The following is a 13,551-nucleotide window of genomic DNA, read 5'->3' on the forward strand; positions in this document are numbered from 1 at the left end:
CAACTAGAGAAAGCCTGCACGCAGCAACGAAGACCCAAGGCAGCCAAAAATAAATAAAATAAACAAATTTTAAAAGTAAATAAATAAATAAATACAAGAGCTGTTCCCAAGGAGAAGATAATAGACTCAACACCCCACCACCACCTTCTCCACCCTCTGGGGGGCTGCTGCTAAGCGGAAGGCAATAGATCCTCCTGGGACCTCCTGGGCCCCTCCTGGGACCTTCTCTGCCCACGGAGAAAGGAATACCACCAGGAAATTTTGTTGGGCTCCCAGTAGAAGCCAGATTCGGTCTCCTGGAGGCTGCCTGATCCGTGGTTCCCACAGCCACGGCGAGTGGTGAGTGAACACATGCTCCTCCTGGTACCGCAGACCTGGTGGGGTTGGGTCCTGGGTGGGGTTGCAGGGGAGATGCCCAGCAGATTGCAGAGCGGTGGTTGGACTGAAGCGGAGAGATGCAGGAGCAGCAAAGGGCTGACAGGGATGGGAGTGAGTGCGGAAACCGCGCGCCGCTTGGAAGCCGGCTGCCCCATCCCCGCAGTGACCACGGTCGTTCACCCCTTTGCCATGTTTGTGGTTTACTGTCTGTCTCTCCCCACTATACCAACAGCCCCGTGGGGGCGGACGAGTATCTCTGTTCTCTGCCTTGCTGTGCCTGGTTCCTAGCACACAGTACATGATCAAATAAATATTTGTTCTGGTTCGACTGCATCCTGGTGAACATCTGCTTTTCCTCTCTTCTTTTCTAATGAACTTTTTAATGGACTCTAACAGAACCACAGATATGACCCTTCGCAAAGGGAATACCCCAAATCGAGAAACAGAACGTGATCAGCTCTCAGAACCCGCCTGTGCCCCCTCTGGGCCACTAGCCCCCTAAACCTATTCTATTAACAAAATCTTTAAACGTTCATGTAATTGTAAAGCATAGAAATATTTTAAGCACAACGGCAGTATACGATCCACAGACAAACAAGGAAAGCCCCAAGCCTCCTCCTGCGCCTTTCCAGCTGGGAAGAGCAGGCCCAGATTTCAACCCGGGCCGTGGCATTCCAGGTTGCAGACTGGCTTTCCGATGCCAGGCCACAGGGCGCAGACTGGCATTTGGAAGCGGGGCCGCAGGGCGCGGACTGGCATTTGGTCTGGGAGAACGATTCCCCCACCATCCGGGTCCGCAACACCATAGCGACTGGCGCTGGACCCCCGCCCGCCTAGGCCCACAGCGCGGCGGCCTGAGGGGCCCCATTGGCCGAAGGGCAAGCGAGAGGAAGCCCCCATTGGTCGAAGGCTCGATGAACGAAGGCTTTCATTGGCCGGGGCTGCAGCGCGCTGCACAGCCTTCTGGGAGCTGTAGTTGCAGCGTCGCCGGCGCGGCCGCCATTGTCCGGCGGGCGGCGAGTCCCGCGGTCCCTGTAGCGGGAGCGGCTCTCTGGTTCAGCTTCACATCGGGCGCCTGTCCTCGAACTGTCGGCCCAGGATGGACCCCGAGGAGGAAGCGGCGGCACTGGCGATGGCTACGGGGCCGCCGGCGGAACGGCTCCAGGTACGGCGGAACAATAATAGTAACAATAACAACGACGGCAGCGGGCCCCAGGCCGGGCATCTCCCTCAGATATTGACCCTTTACCCTTCGCAGCGCACGGTGAGCACGGTTGGGCGTTATCCCCTGGTCATACGGGGAGACTGAAGCCCAGGTCGGGCGCCCCGACTAGCCCAGCTGGTGAGGGGTGGCGTCGGGAATCGAACCCAGGCCTTCCAGTCCCCGAGTGCGCATGCTCCGTAAGTCCTCCCGCCTTTCCGTCCCGGCCTAGAACTTGGGGTCATTCCCGAGGACCGGGCTGGCCCCGCCCCGAAGGCCGACCACCGTGAGGATGGGTAATAGTAACTGGAGTAGAGATGCTTCAACATGCGGAATCAACCGACACCCACCCAGAGCCCCGCTCCCCGAACCCCCTGGCCCGCGGCCGGGTTCAGCCTCTGGGGTGAGGACAGGTGACCACACACCGCGTTAATGGGGCGGGAGCGAGCACCGGGTCTGACCCCTGCGGGGCTGTGAGGGACTGCAGTACAGGCTAGTCTGCTTGCGAGGCCGTCTGGGAAGGCGCTTGATTCAAAGCTCCAGCCTTTCTAGACAAAGTGGCCTCTGTTCTCCATGTAATGCTGACTCCACGTAGCAGGAACCAAAAGAAATTCGTAATTCCTGAAGCTCCGGGTCTTTGAAATTACAGACTTTCTGTCTTTTTGTTGTTGTCTGCGGGGGTTTGCATTTATTTCGCATTTGGTATGCAGAGTGAGACTCTTGACAATCCTAGGTGTGCATGTGTTCAGAGACGTGTTGTTGCAGATTGGCAGGAAATGCAACCACGCTTTAGTTTGCTTTTGCTGTGGATGGCAGGGAGTGAGCAGTGTCAAAGAATACCAGAGCTGGACAGTAGTTAAAGCAGTAAAAACAGATTTTATTTGGGAACTGTTGCAATAGGGGGAAAGAGACTTCAGTATAGAACTGGGCTCTATTCCGAATACAAGAGGGAAAAGTGGTTATTTATAGTGGGGGGGGCGGGGGTAATTCTTGCTAAACTGACCTAAAACAGGACTATTGCTGAAGCACCCAAATGAGGGGATGTTATCTGGAGGATTGTGGGGGATGAGGACTTTGAAAAGATATCAAGAGTGATCAGATATGGAGGGTGGGATTCTGGCTAAATCAGTGTATTTTTGGTAAAACTGAGTGATGCAGAAACGGACACAGAAAACCAGAAGTCAAAGCTTAGTTGGGAAGAGGGTTGTGAGGAGCCAGACTAAAGTTTGGTCAAGGAGAGAGTCTTTGTCAGCAGTGAGAGGCTTAAGAGAAAGTGTGTTCATTATCGGTTGCTGTGTAACAAATAATGAAAAACGTAGTGGCCTAAAACAACAATAAATATTATCTCAGTTTCTGATGATAGGAATCCTGGAATGACTTAGCTGGTGGTTTTGGCTTGGGCTCATGGCAGTCAAGGTGTCAGCCTGGACTGCTGTCACCTGAGACTTGACTGGGCCTGGAGGACCCACCTCCAGGGTGGCTCCATCACATGACAGGCAGAAGCCCTCTGTTCTTCTCATGTGGGCCTCTCTGTGGAGCTGCCTGGGCGGCCTCACAACATGGCACCTAGCTTCCCACAAAGTGAGCGATCCAGGAGGGAGCTATGTGGCAGCCACAGTGTCTTATGACCTGGGGTCAGAATTCACGCTCTACTATATCCTATTGGTTACACAAGTCAAACTTGCTCGTATAGGAGGGGGCTACAAAGGGCTGGGGATCCTTGGGGGCCATCTTGGAGGCCAGCCACCACAGGAGGCGAGGACCAGAAGTGGAGGGCTTTGAGGTCCAGTGTATTAGCGTCCTCTGGCTGCCATAACATTACTACAAATGTGGTGGCTTAAAATATATACATTTGTTCTTAGAGTTTTGGAGGTTAGAAGTCTGAAATCACCTTCACTGGGCTGTGATCAACATGTGGGCAGATCTGCCCTTCCTGTCAAGGCTCTAGGGTAGAATCTGTTTCCTTGCCTTTTCCAGCTGTTAGAGCTGTAGACCTTGCATTTTTTGGCTCGTAGCCCTTTGTCCATCTTCAAAGCCAGCAGCATAGCATTTGCTTTAGTGGTCACGTTGTCTTCTGCCTTCTGTAGTTAAATCTCCCTCTGCCTTCCCTTCAGAAGAACATTTGTTATTGAATTTAGGGACCTCCTGGATAATCCAGGATAATCTCCCTATTTTTAAAATCCTTAATCACGTCCACAAAGTCCCTTTTGCCATTTATGGTAACGTTCACATGTTCCAAGAACTAGGGCCCAGATACCTTTGGGGGCCGTTTTTCAGCCAACCATAGCCAGGCTAAAAGGGGTCATCCTATATCCAAAGATGGAAAGGAGCCATTCAGGTGTTTTAAGCAGGAATGGCATGGGTTTGAGAAAAACGTTCAGGCATCTGGGGGGTGGGGGTAGGAGAGACACTGAGAGCTAACTAAGGCACTGGGTGAGGGGGGAGGATGGGGTCTGACAAAGCCCATCCCTCCAGGACCCAGCGGTGCAGAGGAGGAGGAGGTTTGCGGGGGTCTGAAGACCTGGTGGCTGGGCTGTCACTGGTACCCCATGCAGATTAGGTGGTGTGGGTGGGGGCAGGAGGCACAGGGAGCATGTTGTCAGGATTGGAGGACCTTCTGAGTGGGAGGTGAGGATATGAGGACAGGAGCGGAGACCTCCGTTCCCAACCAAAGGGTTCTGCATATTTGCTGCACAATTTTTGTCAGAGCCATATGCCACCTGTACTATATTTCTTTAATATCTTTAATATTTTTAAATCTGACTGTGTTTTTCTTAAAAGAAAATACAATTTTAAAATTGAAGTATTTGGTATGTGATTTTGACTTGCATTTCCCTGGTGGTGAATGATGTTGAGCGTCTTTTCATGTGTTTATTAGCTATTTGTATATTCTTTTATATATTCTTGAAGAAATACCTATATAGATCCTATGCCCATTTCAATTGGATTGTCTTTATTATTGAGTTTTAAGAGTTCTTTATATCTTGTGGGTACAAGTCACTTATCAGATATATGATTTGCAGTTATCATCTCCCATCATATGGGTGTCTTTTCACTTTCTTCATAATGTCCTTTGGAACACAAAAGTTTTTAATTTTGATGAAGTCCATTTTACTTATTTTTTTATTTTATTGCTGGTGCTTTTGCTGTTATATCTAAGAATCCTTTGCCAAATACAAGGTTATAAAGATTTAGCACTATGTTTTCCTCTAAGAATTTTTTAAGAAATATTTATTTATTTATTTTGGCTGCACCGGGTCTTAGTTGCAGCACGTGGGATCTTTGTTGCAGCATGCAGGATCTTTAGTTGCAGCATGTGGACTTCTTAGTTGCGGCATGCATGCAGGATCTAGTTCCTGGACCAGGGATCAAACCTGGGCCCCCTGCATTGGAAGCGCAGAGTCTTACCCACTGGACCACCAGGGAAGTCCCTTCTTCTAAGAAGTTAATAGTTTTAGCTCTTACATTTATGTCTTTGATCCATTTTGAGTTCAATTTTATATATGGTGTGAGGTAGGGGACCAACTTTATTCTTTTGCATGTGGCTATCCAGTTGTCCTGTAAGAAGTGTTTTACAGCCACTTAATCCCTATCACAGCTCCCAAGGAGTGATTCTTTGTAGACAAGGAAACAAGGAGGCAAAGGTGGGTACCTGCTCTCTGCCTTTCGAGGAAATGGCAGAGCCAAGCCTTTGATCCAGCTTTTAATCATGGCCACAGCCAGCCCACAGAAGGGTTTCATTTGTGGGAAACATTGTAAATACATTGCATAAACTTACCAAAATTTAAAGTTTTCACTTCATAAAATGTGACCGAATTTTCAGCTTCTCACCAGAGATTGGGAATTCTGACCACATGGGGCCTGTGTTTCCCCACAGTCAACTGATTCTGAGTCCCAGCCACCCCTTCAGACAGGTCACACATATTACTCATCACTTCCCGTGTCACCTCTTATAGGTTATACCCTCGTAAGCTCTTACATGGGCCCACTTTAGTCACTTGTGAGCCTGCCCAGTCTCTCAAGGCCAGCGAGTTTCTGACCTCAACTGCACATCCCTCTTTTCAGGGAGGATGATAAGCCTTGCTTTGAATCTGAGGATTTCTTAGTGTGTCAGTTAGTTGTTGCTGCACAACAGACTATCCCAAAATTAGTGGATTAGAAAAGTAACCATTTCTTTAGCCCACAAATCTGCAAGTCAGCAGTTTACACTGGTCTCTGTCGGCACCGGCACCTGTCTGAGATCAGTTGTAGGTCAGCTGTGGTTGGCTTTGATCTTGCCTGGACACTTTCTCATGTCCTCGCCATACAGCCCACCCCCGCATGAGGCAGCCCAGTAGGTGCCCAGTGAAACCTGACTTGCCTCGCTCAGAAAGTGCGCTCCGGACACTGGCCTGCTTGTCTTCACCTTCCCCTCTCCTCCTCCTTTTCCCGAGCACGTTGATGAGGACAGTCCGGCTGATTGAGAGTGTGTGTGATGTTTCAGGAGCCGGTGACTTTCCGGGACGTAGCTGTGGACTTCACCCAGGAGGAGTGGGGGCAGCTGGGCCCTGCCCAGAGGACCCTGTACCGTGACGTGATGCTGGAGACCTTCGGGCACCTGCTCTCTGTGGGTGAGGCCCACTTCCCAAGCTGACACTCAGATTCCTGTGGTGACTTATTCTTCATGGGTTATGGGTCGTAGGGCCTCTGGTGTGAGGACTTGACCTGGGCTAGGGATCAGAGACCTTGAATTCTCATTTCCTTTGGGACATGCGGGTAGGAGGGTGTCTGCCCTTTTCTGTCCCACTGCAAAAACTTATGAGGCGCCCCCATGTCCTGACGGTCAGGAGTCTAGGGCTGGAGCCTGGGCTGGTTCTTTTTCTCCAGAGCAGGCTCCCACCTCCTTTGTCTTTCTCTGTTTCCAGGGCCTGAGCTTCCCAAACCCGAAGTCATCTCCCAGCTGGAGCAAGGGGCTGAGCTATGGGTGGCAGAGAGAGGAATTGCCCAGGGCTGCTGTCCAGGTGAGAACCCGCCAAGTGGGAACCCCTAACAGGAGCGGTTGTGCTGCTTGGAAGGGGTGGTGTGTCGGGGTCCCCGAGAAAGGATACAGAGGAAAGTCAGCAAAGGGAAGAGGCCAGTGGGGCCGAGTCCAGAGGGAGCCAGACGCCAGCTTCAGAATCCCTCCCTGGACGTGCAGTGAGTTGTGACAACAGGGGAGAAGTGTTGGCTGCCGGGGAGGCTCACTATAGGCTCTGTGCCAGGGGGTGTATTGGGGGCTGGTCACGTGGGCACCCCCTACCTGGCACAGACCAAGACTCCAGGCTCCCAGGAGAAAGCAGGTGTTCGCCCTAAACCATATTGTTGTCACAGAGTTTGGGCACAGTGAGCCTCTCTGACCAGTTAGGTTTGTGGCAACCCTCCCCAAATCCAAGTTCCCAGACCCAGCCAAAGACCAGCCTTGAAAGCTGGCCCTCTTAGGATGGCAGCCTTGGGCCGACCCTGTAGCTCTCTCCTGCACAGGCAGTCTGGGCCCTGTCCTCCCGTCCCCTGCCTGGAGTGCTCCCGGGGCTCTGAGGCCTCCTCACCCGTGCTCCCCTTTCTCTGAGCTCAGAGACCTCCCGCCTCTCCTCGAGGGGTCAGAACGCACCACTTCTTCCCTCTCTCAGCAACCTTCCCAGCGTGCCCTTACCACAGGATCGTTTCTGATGTGTGAACTTGCCCTTCATCTTCTCCGTTTCATTCTTGCACGTCCACAGTCTGTAAACCTCTTCCCTACACCCTTCTGTTCTCTCGGGAACAGGATTGTGTTCAGCCGTAAATACCTGACAGCTGGGCTAGAGCACCTCAGAGCAAGAGAGCAGCATTTTTCTCACGAAGCAGGAACCCAGGGGTGGCCATTGCTGGTGCTGGCTTGGCATTCCAGGAATGCCAAGGCTGATGGTTCTGATTCTCCTGGCGTTTCCTTGGGGCTCAGCGTGGCTGCAGCAGCTTTGGCCGTCACATCTGTGCTCCAGACAGGGGCAGGAGGAGCTGGGAAGAAGGGCGCCAATCACATTTGTCCCCTTTTATCAGAATTCCAGATGTTGTCCATTGAGGTCTCCTTGGTCAGGAGGGGGTCACCCCAGCTGCTAGGGAAGCTGGAAGGAGGGAGTCTAGATTGTCATCACTGGCTTATCCATCCCTTCCCTGGGGCTGGTGCGTTGGTACCCTGACTGCTTTCTGAAAGAAGTGGGCTCTGGCCACGGGATACCTAACCAGCTGTACCTGCAGCCCAGCCTCCCACCTGAAAGCCTCTGACACCATCTGTAGTGAAGCCCCGGTACCTCCACAATAGGGTGTGGCCCATCACCCGGGGGCAGGACTGACAAGTACCCTGTCTCCTCTGAGGCCACGGAGCCTGTCTGACATCTTCCAGCCCCAAACGCTGGCCTTCACCCCCAGGCCCTGAACTAACTCCCATCAGGCCAGCCCCCTTCCAGCTGCCAGGTCCCAAGCGTGCCATAAAATTCACCCACGTAAGGTGTACGATTCGTGGTTTTGAGCGTATTCGCAGGTTGTGCATCCATCGGCAGCGTCTAGTTCCAGAACATTTCTGCTGCCCAGAAGTTGCCCATTAGCAGTACCATGGTTGGTTTTTACCCACAGAACACTCCTGACACCAAACGTGGGGTTTCCACATCAACAACCAATTCTCCACCCCTCCAGACACTAGCCGCGTGTCCCAACGATTCAGTCCAATTCTGACGCTGTCTCCGTGGAGCTGGTGCAGACCCCACAGCTTAAGGACTCAGTCCCATAAGGCTGCCCGCACTTCAGACACTGGCCACAAGTCAGGGCCTCGCATACTTCTGACCGGCTGGCTGTAAATCAGGAGTCCGCACAGCCCCTCAGGCTCAGTAACGGGCTGTAACAACTCACAGACCTCAGGGAGACACTGCTTACGTTTACTGTTTTTTGCAAATGATAATATAAAGGATACAAAGGAACAGACAGATGTCAGGGGAGAGGGGCTGAGGCTCCCCATCCTGAAGCTGTCCAGGGGCCCACCAAGAGTCACCTCGTTAGCATAAAGTCATATGGTTGAGGGGGACTTACTACAATTAACAAAAGACACTCCTGACCCCTCTCGCTAAGGAAATCCCAAGGCTTTTAGGAGCTGTGTGCAGGGGACCAGAGATGAAGACCAAATACGTATTTCTCATTAAATGACAATATCAAAGGCAGTCACTCTATCGCCTCATCCCTCCCAGCCCCTGGCAACACTAATCCACTTTCTGTCCATGGATTTGCATATTCTGGATATTCCATTTAAATGGAATCTTACAATATGTGGCCTTTGGTGTCCAGCTTTTTCTTTTTTTCTGTTTGTGTTTGTTTTATTTTTTATTTTTTTATTGAAGTATAGTTGATGTACGATATTATATAAGCTACAGGTGTACAATATACTGATTCACAATTTTTAAAGGCTGTACCCCACTTACAGTTATTATAAAATATTGGCTAAATTCCCTGTGTTGTATCAATACAATATATCCTTGTAGCTTATTTTAATACCTAATAGTTTGTATGTGTCTAGCTTCTTTCAGTGAACATCTTGTTTTCAGGGTTCAGTCATGTTGTAGCGTATGTCAGTACTTCATTCCTTTCCATGGCTGAATCATATCCCATTATATGGATGGACCACACTTATGGACATTTGGGTTGTTGCCACTTTTTGGCTCTTGTGAAAAGTGCTGCTGGAAACATTCCTATAGAGTTTTCTTGTGGGCTGGCCGGTGTTTTTGTTAAGTACCCTCTGGGTGCTGTGCATGGAGTCCAGTTTGGGGGCTGGAGGTGAGCGAGACAGGCGCCTGCTGCCTGGCCAGGCTCGGCTCCTGCGGCACCTGTCCCCCGGCCAGTGCTCCCTCACTGCCTCGCATCTGAAGCGTGTATTTTGGAGAACCTGCTCCCTGTCAGCTCTAGGAACTGGCTGTGGACATTCTGGTGTGGTGAGATGGACCCTAAGTGAATGAACACATAGAGTGTGCTGTGGACAGGATTCCAGCAGGTGAGGAGGTTGGAGAGGGCTGGGGTGAGCAGGGAGCCTGGCCCCCAAGGATGTCCACGTCCTGATGCCCCACGCCCATCCATTGGATTATGGGGCCAGCCCATGGCAGTCACAACAGTCCTCTAGTGAGAGAGGCGGGGAGAGGACAGGTGACGTCAGAGAGAGGTTGGCAGGCGCTCCGCTGCTGGCTCTGGAGGCGAGGGCAAGGGCCAAGGAACGTGGGCGCCTCTAGATGCTGGAAACAGCCAGGAAACCCATTCCTGCAGTCTCCAGAGGGGGCACAGCCCTGCCAACTCTGGCTCTAGACTCTGCCTTCCAGAGAGTAGGCGTGAGCTGTTGTAGGGGTGAGTGTGTGGTAAGTTGTTCCACCGCCACTTCACGCCTTGCCTGCGTGAGGGGCGATTCTGGAGGATCCGCAGGCCAGGTGCCTCTCCTCCAGGGTGTCCTCAGACAAGAGGGCACCTGCGCTTGGGGATCTGGCCTGTCACACCTGGGTTTTCTGTACTGAGCTACTCGTTCCCCACCCAAGCCTGCTTCTTCTGCGCTTTGTTCAGTGTCTGCCTCCCCAGCTCCGGAGGGTCACTGCCTTGTCCCCAGCATCTAGGGCCAGACGGTAGATATTTTAGGCTTTGCGGGCAACTTGCAGTTGCCGTGTTTGTTTTCTGTCACCGCTGAAACAGATTGCCACAAACACGGCTTAAGACAACATACATTTATTATCTCCCAGTTCTGTCCGATCTGACTGGTTTATCTGCTCTGGGGCCCACAAGGCCAAAGGCAAGGCGTCGGCGGGCTGGGGGTTGGGGGGCTGACTTACTGGGAGGCACAGGAAGAATCCGCATCTAGACACAGGCAGGATCCAGTTCCATGCGGTCACAGGACTGAAGTTCCTGTTTCCTTGCAGACTCAGCCGAGAGCTTCTCTCAGCTTTGAGAGGCACCCGCATTCCCTGGCTCATACCCCCTGCCCAGCCAGCCTCTCCCTTCTACCTCCTTCTGTTTTTGTTTTTTGTTTTTTTCTCCTTCTGCTTTTAAAGCTTGAGGGGATTGCTTTGGGCCCAGCCAGCTAATCCAGCATCATCTCCCTATTTTGAGGTTTAAGGTCAGCTGATGAGTAAACTTCATGTCACCTGCAAAATCCCTTGATAGCAGTACCTGGATGACTGCCTGAACAGCCACCGACAGCTTCAGAATCCCGCCCATCTCTGTCACATATTTTTTTCCTACAGCCCTTTAAAAACATAAAAAGCATCGGTCGCTTGGGGGCTGTAGTTGGCCATCTCCTGATCTAGGCCAATATCTGGCCCATGGCAGGTGCTCAAGAAGTTTTTGTTGAAAGGATGAATGTGTGAAGCTGTGTTTGCAGACAGGGCACTGGGGTCAATGTGAGAGCAGAATTGGGAGGCGGGGCAAGAGGTTAGGTCACAGGCCCAGGGTGTGTCCACCAGCCCCTCACAGCTCTTGGGTTTTCTTTCAGGCTGGGAGCCTGGACCTGAGGGCCGAGCACCGCCCCAGGAGCAGGGCCTTCCTGAGGAGAAGGGGCGGGAAGGCTTCCTGGGGGAGGCTCCATGTCCCGCTACACCGGGGGAAGACTGGGAACGTGAGGGCCGGGTACAGGGGCCCGAGAAGGACCAGGGTAATTTGAGGCAATTGGAATTCAGCCTCAAGGAAGCACTGGTTCAAGGTGGAAGCCACGAAAGTCTCAGACTTGGGGAAAACTGTGTCCTGCGTCCAAACCCAAATCCCCTCGCAGAGACTTCCAGGACAGAGTGTTTGTGTGCTCCCGACTCAGGGCTTACAAGCTCGCAGCAGAACCCGAGTCCAGCCGGTGAGCAGATGTGCTCCTCGGGAAGACAGCCGCGTGACAACAGTGACCGCAGCAGCTCTTCCGGTCAGGCGGTTCTGGAGCCAGAACCCGAGCCTGCGCGCAGCCAGGTGCCGGACAAACCCTACAAGTGCGCGGACTGCGGCAAGTCCTTCAACCACAACGCGCACCTCACGGTGCACCGGAGGATCCACACGGGGGAGCGGCCGTACGCGTGCAAGGAGTGCGGCAAGGCCTTCAGCCAGAACTCCTCGCTGGTGCAGCACGAGCGCATCCACACGGGCCACAAGCCCTACAAGTGCGCGGACTGCGGCAAGTCCTTCTGCCACAGCACGCACCTCACGGTGCACCGGAGGATCCACACCGGGGAGAAGCCCTATGCGTGCCAGGACTGCGGGCGGGCCTTCAACCAGAACTCGTCCCTGGGCCGCCACCGGCGCACGCACACCGGGGAGAAGCCGTTCACCTGCAGCGTGTGCGGCAAGGCCTTCTCGCGCACCACGTGCCTGTTCCTGCATCTGAGGACGCACACGGCCGAGAGACCCTACGAGTGCAGCCGCTGCGGCAAGGGCTTCCGGCACAGCTCGTCCCTGGCGCAGCACCAGCGCAAGCACGCCGGCGAGGGCCCCTACGACTGCCGCCAGAGGCTGGCCTTCGAGCCCACGCCGGCGTGGCCGGAGCCCCTGACCCCTGGGGAGGGGGCTCCCCGCAGCGACAGGCCCTTCAGGTGCGGCCAGTGTGGCAAGTGTTTCACGCAGAGCTCGCACCTCATCCGACACCAGATAACGCACACCAGGGAGGAACCCCGAGGCCGGGGCCGGCGGCGCCCGCAGCCCTGCGGCCGGAGCCCGCACCTCGGGCGGCACCAGCTCGGGCCCACGGGCGAGAGCCCCGGGGCCGGGACGAAGGCAGGGCAGCCCGCAGGCAGGGCACTGGCCCTGTTTGACATCCACGAAATCATGCAAGAGAAAAACCCAGTGCATGTTATTGGGGTGGAAGAGCCTTCCGTGGGCACGTCCGTGTTGTTTGACATCAGAGAATCCACCTAGGGGAGAAACTCTGCGGATGACTTTTGAACCACAGGTACAAAAATGTGGTAAGTCCTACAACGTGTATTTATGGAAGGGGGACTGGGGTAGAAATGCCCTGTTTTCCTAAGGAAATGACGCTTCCCAAACACCTGAGATCAGTGGTTCTCCAATCTATCAAGCCCAGTACCCTGAAATGAATTCACAGGTAATGTAACCCACACACGTGTAATGTTGAAAAATCCATACGTGCCCCCATTTTGTAAAGGATAATTAAAGCGAAAGTAATTTACAGTAGGGTAACGTGTGCTGAGTTGGTGATATCTCTCCCTGTGACCTTGTGGCCATTGTGCCCGGAGACCTGGGGCATTGCCTGTTGCCGTCCGGTACACGGGGTGTAGTGTTGACCATGGAAACATTATGAGAGGCATTCCTGTGTGGGTGTGATTTCCCAAAGTGGTGACTAACTCTTGGAAAAGGTTTGAACAAAACAAAATGCCAGTGCATTTCTGGAAGGTTTATGTATAACATTTAAACTTGCAGGAATTAGTTGGTTTGTACATGGAGTCGACCCAGGGTCTCAATTCATACATTACAGACAGGTGGTTTCACACATACATACACGGTCCCTGGGGGCCAGTTCTGCACTTCAGAGTCATTAGAGCATGCATGGCAGCCACACTGTTGTCCAAATCAAATGTCAGAGGAGCCCCCGTGAAATTCCACAGCGTTCCCTGGGGGTGTCACAGCTCCCGCTGGAAACCGTCGCCTTAGAACAGCAGTGTGGCCTATGATGGAGGTTCTCACTCAGAGTCCTTTTGTTCCCCAGGAGACACTTGATGATGTCTGGACGAATTTTGGTTGTCATGACTGGCGGAAGGGAGGGGTGCCCCTGGCATCCAGTAGGGGAGGCCAGGGGTGCTGCTGAACATCCTATAAAGCCCCAGACAGCCCCTCAGCAAAGAATCACATGGCCCTGAGGTGGAGAAACCATGCCCAGCACAAGAGCCAATTTTCCCCAGACTCTGTAAATTGATTGATCAGGGCTGTATTAACAATCCTATACATTTGATTTTAGCAAGTGATATCATGAG

General features: G+C 53.0%; 1 protein-coding gene across 1 annotated transcript; it reads left to right on the forward strand.

Annotated features, from left to right (window-relative positions):
- Positions 1-1,394: 1,394 nt before the first annotated feature.
- On the forward strand, positions 1,395-12,767 carry ZNF8 (zinc finger protein 8). The gene is made up of 4 exons (XM_061172752.1): positions 1,395-1,543; positions 6,063-6,189; positions 6,484-6,579; positions 11,082-12,767. Exons 1-4 carry the CDS (start codon positions 1,478-1,480, stop codon positions 12,476-12,478), a joined length of 1,686 nt encoding a protein of 561 aa, XP_061028735.1. The 5' UTR covers positions 1,395-1,477; the 3' UTR covers positions 12,479-12,767.
- Positions 12,768-13,551: the final 784 nt, after the last annotated feature.

This window comes from Eubalaena glacialis, chromosome 18 (assembly GCF_028564815.1).
Source record: "Eubalaena glacialis isolate mEubGla1 chromosome 18, mEubGla1.1.hap2.+ XY, whole genome shotgun sequence".
Lineage (NCBI taxonomy): Eukaryota > Metazoa > Chordata > Mammalia > Artiodactyla > Balaenidae > Eubalaena > Eubalaena glacialis.

Excerpts from the sequence above, each read along its gene's own strand:
- ZNF8 (XM_061172752.1), top strand. The coding sequence starts at position 1,478 with ATGGACCCCGAGGAGGAAGCGGCGGCACTGGCGATGGCTACGGGGCCG. Across the intron at positions 1,544-6,062 it reads CGCCGGCGGAACGGCTCCAG|GAGCCGGTGACTTTCCGGGA; the intron begins GTACGGCGGAAC and ends GTGATGTTTCAG. Across the intron at positions 6,580-11,081 it reads TGCCCAGGGCTGCTGTCCAG|GCTGGGAGCCTGGACCTGAG; the intron begins GTGAGAACCCGC and ends GTTTTCTTTCAG.